General features: G+C 38.2%; 1 protein-coding gene across 1 annotated transcript; it reads left to right on the top strand.

The window, feature by feature from the left end:
* Positions 1-2,102: 2,102 nt before the first annotated feature.
* On the top strand, positions 2,103-2,948 carry LOC110669603 (oleosin 18.2 kDa-like). The gene has a single exon (XM_021831322.2). The coding sequence runs from the start codon at positions 2,176-2,178 to the stop codon at positions 2,632-2,634; it is 459 nt and encodes a 152-aa protein (XP_021687014.2). The 5' UTR covers positions 2,103-2,175; the 3' UTR covers positions 2,635-2,948.
* Positions 2,949-8,186: the final 5,238 nt, after the last annotated feature.

Here is an 8,186-nt window from a genome sequence, read left to right as displayed (position 1 = left end):
GTCCGACCATAAATTAGACTATCCAATAGAGAGTATTAACTCACCAGACCTGTAAACCAATAAAACAACAATATGGGAAGATCAGCTCATCCTTACAATTCTCAAAGCAGATAAATAATCAAATGAGAGCTCAGCTCCCTCATCCAAAGGGATGAATATCTCATGCATCTAAATATTTCTACATAAATAAGGTTACAACTCTAAAAGTTTGGTTAATACAACCCCAGATAAGAACAATACACTACTAGTACATGCGGAGTTCTATAATTTAACAACAGATAATAAAGTAAATTGAACTTTTTTTGTTTACCCTGCGAGAAAAGAAAACAGGTTATTTTCAACAAGTCTACCTGTCACCTGAGGAAAAATAGTTGAACAGGGATGAGCGTTTAACTCATAGAGTAAGATATTGATTTTAAATACAAATTCTATAACTATTTAAACCTAATGCATTCCTATATATGAAATACAACATACACACATAATTTCAAACAATTCAAATAATATTCGCACAAAAGATAATTTAGAGTACTCACACACCCGTGTGTCACATCAACATATATACATATGGGAGCTGATCTCCTATACAGCTTTGCCAGCGAGGTCAACTCAAGCTGGACTTTCTCTTAATAATTCTAGTGCCAGGGTCAACGAAATCAACTTAAAGTCGTACTCACCCGGACTTATCCATATATAAGGATCGAGCCCTAGCGAGTCAAGCTCCAGCCTCGACTACCCGTTCTACTCATATCCATATCCACTCCACACGCATGCCAACACACACATACAGATCCAAATTACCTTAAGGCGACATCCATAATAATTTTACCAATAAAATATGCAACAAAAGGGCGTGCCTAGCATTTAACTACACATATATATTTATAAGTAAATGTATGAGCATGCCTTGAATATATAATAATAATAATATTGAAATTATAAATAAAATTAATATCTACTCACTTATTATCCAAATGTTACTGGGGCTGCTGGGAAGATGAGAAAGGTTGATTCGGATCACCTAAACAATCATATTCAAAATTTATCAATATTAACTTAAAATAAAGAACTAAAGAGCTTAAGACACCTTAGGTTTATGCCGAAAATTTGACAGAGTTTCCATTATACCTAAGACATACCTAACTTACAAAATAACTCAACTAAGACTTCTCAATCCAAGTGGCCTCAGGCCCACAACACAACAACTACACAATGTCCATCCTGGGTTTGCCAAACCAGTCAATTCTCACATAAAATAATTATTTAAAAATTCAAGATGTTACAAGTTATATGCTTATAAGTTAATTTAATCAAATATTTTATCATATTACATTCATTTAATTTTTAAAAATTAAACACATATCTTATTTAATATTATTTTTAATAATTTTAACAATAAATATATTTATAAGTTACTTTTTATTAAATGTATTATTTATGTCACTTATAATCAAACATGTAATTAATTAAAATTTTAAATACTTAAAAGTTTATATTAATTTATAATCACAAGTACATTTAAATTACGTTTTATAAGTTAAGTTAAATATCCTTTATTAAATTAAATATTTATATTTAAATTTTTATATTCATTATATACTTTAATTAATTCAATATAATTTTGATATAAGAATTTAATTTATTATTTACACCCTCTATTTATCTATTTATTTTTATTTATTGTATTTAAATTTTATACAGTAATTAAGAAAATTATTGGATAATCTCATTTTTATAAAGCATACAGATAATTGACTAAAATATTTTTTATTTTATTTAATTATTTATTATATAAATATTTATTATATTTAAATAAAAAAAAATTAAAAAAATGTTAATAATTTTTGAGTTTTGAACGCGATAAATAATTTAAAATAAAAGAAAAATTTTAATGCCATAAAAAAATTGGATGAATGGAATATAAAATTCATTCTCAAATAAAACTAAAATCCAGTTTTTTTTTTTTTTTCAGCTCCTTAATTTTGCATCAGTTCCCCAAAAGACCCTTGAAACTTGTTTCTCATGCACACCTCTTACTCACCATCTCATGCCCGACGTGTCACACTGCCTGCACTTCTTCTTCCCCTTTAAAACACCTCTTCCCTGCCTCTACTTCTCGCCTCTCTTTCTCTATAATCATCTCATCCTTTGATCTCCAACAACCATATATCATCAATGACTGATCGTTCACAGCCACACCAGGTTCAGGTGCACCCACAGCTCCGATATGATCCTGGCTACAAGGGTCAACAGAAGGGTCCTTCAGCCTCTAAAGTGCTGGCGGTCGTCACCCTTCTCCCCGTCGGCGGCGGGCTTCTTGCCCTTGCGGGTTTAACCCTAGTTGGTACACTCATCGGCCTAGCAATTACAACCCCACTTTTTTTCATCTTCAGCCCAGTTCTTGTTCCGGCTGCTTTTGTCCTTGGGCTTGCAGTGGTGGCGGTTCTAGCTTCTGGGGCATTTGGGCTGACGGGGCTGACATCGCTGTCGTGGGTGTTGCAGTACCTCCGTCAGGTCACGCAGGCCATTCCGGAGCAGCTAGACCAGGCAAAGAAGCGCATGCAGGATATGGCTGGCTATGGAGGACAGAAGACTAAAGAAGTGGGACAAGAAATCCAGAAGAAAGGCGCATGAGGGGAAATGATGAACAAGAACACGTATCCCCCTTAAGCTTCAAATTAGACGAGCTGTAGTCGTATGTGTTGGTAATTAAGAGGTTAATTATGAGGCAGATGAGTTTGGTTCAAGGGCCCTTTTGTTGGGCTTGTGTTTTTGTTCTTTGCTTGTGGAGTCCAAAAGTAGAATTTCTACGTATTATCATCTTGTATGTTTCATCTACTGTGCTTCGTCTGTCCTCTCTCCTGCTCTCATGCAGAAGCTGATGAAAGCTTTTCATATTATGACAATTCAAGAATAATAATAAATTAAAAATGTTAATTATCTCTTAATTTAAGTTCAGTAATTTACAGTTACTTGCGTCGCACTGTCGCCAGTCGTTACCGGTCCATGATTAGCCGCCGTCGCTGTCAAGTAAGTCTTTCTCCTCTTCTTTTTCTTCTCCTTCTCTGTTCGATGAGGCTATCCTTTGTCTTTGAGACTACGTTTTTTAACTTAAATTTTTTTAATAAAGAAACGCGTTTCCAGCTTTCCAAATTTACGGAAACGTTCTCGAAATGCCTTTCTTACTGTGTCTCGCCGTTTTCAGACACAAGGAGACACCACCCAGAGCTCTTCCCATGCATAGCAGCAACTGAGCTAAAATATGCATGATCAGAAATGAAAGCAACTAAGGTTGCAAGTTGTATGGATGTTTCAAATTCAGAGTACGTAATCTTTTCATTGAAATGCTTCTGTATGGTTATTGGATATGGTGGTTGTGGATTGGAAATTGCAGAATTTACAGTGCAAAGGGTGATATTTAGGGAAAATTTTAAAATAAATGGTGGGTCTTCTCGTAATAACCATCAGAGTGTGAAAAAAAGGTAATGGGAGTATTGAGCTGGGGAAGATTTAAAGAGCAGACATTTATGAAGAAATTTCTGAGCTGAAGTATGAGCTATAAACAAACTCATAAACTATAAAGCAAATTACCTAAAAACAAAAGAATATTCACAACCTGTCAAATACATAAATCAAAACCTCAAAACAAATGAGGCACATCCATTGGTAATATGTAAATTGTTGCTCATAGCTAATCAAGTTACATAACTATCCAAAATCACCAATTATTCATGTTTTCTTGCTAAGCTCACTACTTGACTCAATAATATTAGCTTATGTTGCATAATCTCTTACTGAAAGTATATTACTCATTGACAGATTCAGAAGAAATAAAAAAAAAAATTATAATAATAGGAACTAGTTTCACATCAAACTTTCATGCTCACAAAAATAGCAAGTTAAAAAGAACAAATTGAAACACAACTAAACTAGATTCATAGTAATCCAAAATTCAAAATTGGTTTGCATAATTCTGATTCCAATTCCAACTACTCATTCATTTGTCATCCAATTTTCTTTTTTTATTCACTTGTTCAATCTTTTTTTACAATTAGCTCTTAAAGTTGCCTTTTCGTGAGATGTGGCTTGCATCCCATTACAATCCATGAGTTTAAAACCCTAAGTTAGTTGGAGGATTGCCAACTGAATCTTCTAAAAAGAAGTCAATTGTCACGACCCAACCTATGGGCCGGACCGGCACTAGGACCTGGGCCAGCCTAAAGCCCCCGAGGCCCGTAGTAAGCCTAACTGTTCATTAACCCAACTCTAAGGCCCATTTGGGCCCAATTTCAAGAAAACAAACGGACAGAGTCCGGCCATAAAATGGACTTTCCAACGGGGAGTTTTTGACTCACCCGACCTGTAAACACAATATATAGTCATTTGGGGAGCTCAGCTCACCCTCCACATACTCATCAACATAAAAATAAATGGGAGCTCAGCTCCCTCATCCAATCCATCAAACATGCATAGCATATTAAGTTTACAGGTCCCAAAATAATAATTTAGTTTACAGACCCAAATCAAATAAACATTTCTAACACATGCGGAAATTCTAAGATTTAACAAGTTTATACAAACAGTAATAATTGACCTGCGAGGGAGAAAGCAGGTTAACCTCAAAAAATATCCTCCTGTGGCTCAGAAAATTTTTGAACAGAGTGAGCGTTCGACTCAGAGAGTAAAATATCAATTTTAACCATAATCCCTATAACTATCTAAAACTAATGCACCCTGTAGAGTGAAATGCAACATCAACAATATTTTCACATCATAGCATCAAAAAGGTAATTTGGAGCACTCACACACCCTGTAGTATCAATCATAACATATGGGAGCTGATCCTATACTGACTCTCTTAAATCCAACTTTGGTGCCTGAATTACTCAAGCTCGGACTTCCACTTAATAACCAAATCGAGGGTCCCAGCGAATTACTCAAGCCGTGACTACCCCTCGAAGGATCGGGTCCCAGCGAATTACTCAAGCCGTGACTACCCCGTCCTATCCATAGTCCACACCACATCACACGCACGCCAACGCACGCTGCGCTCCAAATTACCACAACAACATCCATGGAACATCAACAGTTATGAATGCAACATAAATCGTGCCTAGAGTTTAACTACATAAATATATGCATATAAGTGATGCATGGACATGCTTGAACATATAATAATATCGAAATTACAATTAAAATTAATATTCTACTCACAGACTTGACGGTGGTCACTGAGGCAGCTGGGCGGAGGAAGAAGGCTGTCCCGGCGCACTTGACAATTTTTATTACAATCTTTAATAAATTTGACTCAATACAAACAAAGAAAAAGACCAATACATCCTAAGTCGTGCCGAAAATCCGGCAGAGTCTCCCCTATACCTAGGACCTACCCAACCTACAAAAGGGCTCAAAACACACTTCTATATCCACAATCCATATATCCACAACTCAATCACATCACACAGCCCCTCCTGGGCCCATCAAATCAATCATTCATCACAATATGTAAAATTTCAATTTAGTCCTTATAATTGATCATTTTTGCAAAAACTGCTCAAATAAGCTCTAAAAATTATAAAACTCTGCCCCGCGGTCCTTAGAAATATTACTAAGCTATTGCAAAAAGAATCATAATTTTCTAAGCTACCACGAATATTTTATGGATTTTCAATCCTATTTAAGCACTCTAAAATTACGAAAAGAAAGGTTCGGTTTACCTTTGCCGATTCCGACTTGAACGCGCCGATGCCCGAGAGCCATAACCTCGATCCAATTCGGAGACTTTTCCGGTAGCTGGTCTGTCTGGCCGAAAATTCACAGATCCGACAACCGCCGAATTTCCGCGAATTGAGGATACCTACACGAAGCCCAATAATAATATATAAAAATCGGGGTGTTACATTCTTCCTCTTACGTAAAAATTCGCCTCGAATTTTACACAAGGCGTAATAAAGCACATGATTATACATGGAACCGATAGGGGTACTTGCTCCGCATGGCCCGTTCTAACTCCCCGGTGCACTCGTCCACGGACTGACTCCTCCACAAAACCTTAACCATAGGGATCTGTTTTGATCTCAGCTGTCTCACTTGGTAGTCCAATATGGCTACAGGCTGCTCCTCAAATGTCAAGTTCTCTTTTAGCTCTATCACATCCATTGCAGTACATGAGAAGGATCGGGAATGTATTTCTGAGCATGGAGATGTGAAACACGGATGAACGTGAGAGAGGTTGGGTGGTAGCTCCAACCGTAGGCAATCGCTCCAACTCTATCAAGAACCTCAAAAGGTCCAATATACCGAGGTGCCAACTTGCCCTTCTTTCCAAATCTCATGACTCCTTCATTGGAGAAACCTTCAGAATACATAATCGCCCATCGCAAACTCCACATCCCTCCGTCTGGGTCTGCATAACTTTTCTCGCCATCTTGAAAGTTACTGCTCGTTCGATTAAAGGAACTATCTCTCAAGTGTCTTGCACTAGGTTTACATCATGCACCTTCGCTTCCCATTTCTGTCCCAACACGTAAGAGACCTACACTTTCTTCCATATAGTGCCTCATAGGGCGCCATTCCTATGGTGGAGTGATAACTGTTGTTGTAGGCAAACTCCACCAAAGCTAGCTGATCATCCCATTGACCTCCAAAATCCAAAACACTCATGCGAAGCATGTCTTTCAGTGTTTGGATTGTCCTTTCAATTTGTCCGTGCATGCGAGGGTGGAAAGCCGTACTAAAGTTCAATCTGTGTGCCAAGTGCCTCCTGCAACTTTCTCCAAAACCGAGAAGTGAATCGGGGCCCTCTCGGATATTATGGGCGGAACTCCATGCAATCTATTTCTCGAATGTAGAGCCGGACATACTGTGCCACAGAGTATGTAGTCTTTACAGGTAAGAAGTGAGCTAATTTGGTCAAGCGGTCTACAATTACCCATATGGAATCATATCCTCGCGTGGTACGAGGCAACCCAGTCACAAAATCCATAGTGATCATTTCTCACTTCCATTCTGGGATAGGGAGCTCTTGCAACTTCCCTGACGGTCTCTAGTGTTCAAACTTCACCTTCTGACAAGTCAAGCACTTGGACACAAAGTCTGCTATGTCTCTCTTCATGCCATTCCACCAATAGCTATCTTTCACATCATGGTACATCTTGGTGGAACCTGGGTGGACACTTTACAGTGTGTAGTGTGCCTCTCGCATGATTTCATTTCTGAGGTTGTCCACATCGGGCACACATATCCTAGAACCTTGCACTAGGGCGCCATCATTGGCAAATCCGAACTCACCACCTTCACCTTGCTGTACTCTTTCTATAATCTTCATCAATTGTTGGTCTCTGTGCTGGGAAACTCTAACTCTGTCCCTCAAGTCTGGCCTCACTGAAAAGTGAGCCAACAATACCCCCTCATCTGAAAGATCTAGGATTAAACCTTGATCCATCAACTCATGTACCTCCTGAATCAACAGTCTCTTCTCTGCTGAAATGTGCGCCAAGCGCAAAAGATTTTACGCTTAAAGCATCTGCTACTACATTGGCCTTCCTGTGGTGGTACTGGATGGGGCAATCATAGTCTTCGAGCTCCATCCATCTCCTCTGTCTCAAGTTTAAATCCCTCTGTTGGAAGATGTACTTCAAACTCTTATGGTCGGTGTATATCTCGCACACTTCACCATACAGGTAGTGTCTCCAGATTTTTAGTGCAAAGACTACAGCCGCCATTTCCAAATCATGGGTGGGATAGTTCTGCTCATGCCTCTTCAGCTGCCTTGAAGCATAAGCCACTACTTTTCCATTCCGCATCAAAACACACCCTAGGCCAACTCTAGAGGCATCACAGTACACGGTGTATCCTTCACCGCTCATAGGTAGTGTTAACACAGGGGCAGTGGTTAGACACTCCTTATCCTCATCATTATAACTGACTCTATCGAGCTCTCTTCCTGTCCTTTACATCTTATCCACTTCCCTTTTCCTATTTTTGGTATTGTTGGTATCATTTCAACTCTTTGTACTTATTCCTTAATTTTAGTCCTATCTCATCCTTACACCTTTTCCTTCAAAGATGTCTATCCCATCATTAACTTTAACTTTCTTTTTATTTCTTAGTCTTATCTTGAATACTAGTTTCATTACTTCAAGAATTCTAACCCTATGATTTACTCCTACCAGCACATTCTTCAC

This window comes from Hevea brasiliensis, chromosome 18 (assembly GCF_030052815.1).
Source record: "Hevea brasiliensis isolate MT/VB/25A 57/8 chromosome 18, ASM3005281v1, whole genome shotgun sequence".
Classification (NCBI taxonomy): Eukaryota; Viridiplantae; Streptophyta; class Magnoliopsida; order Malpighiales; family Euphorbiaceae; genus Hevea; species Hevea brasiliensis.
The sequence above is the reverse complement of the archived record's forward strand: the minus strand, read 5'-3'. Positions and strand labels throughout refer to the sequence as shown.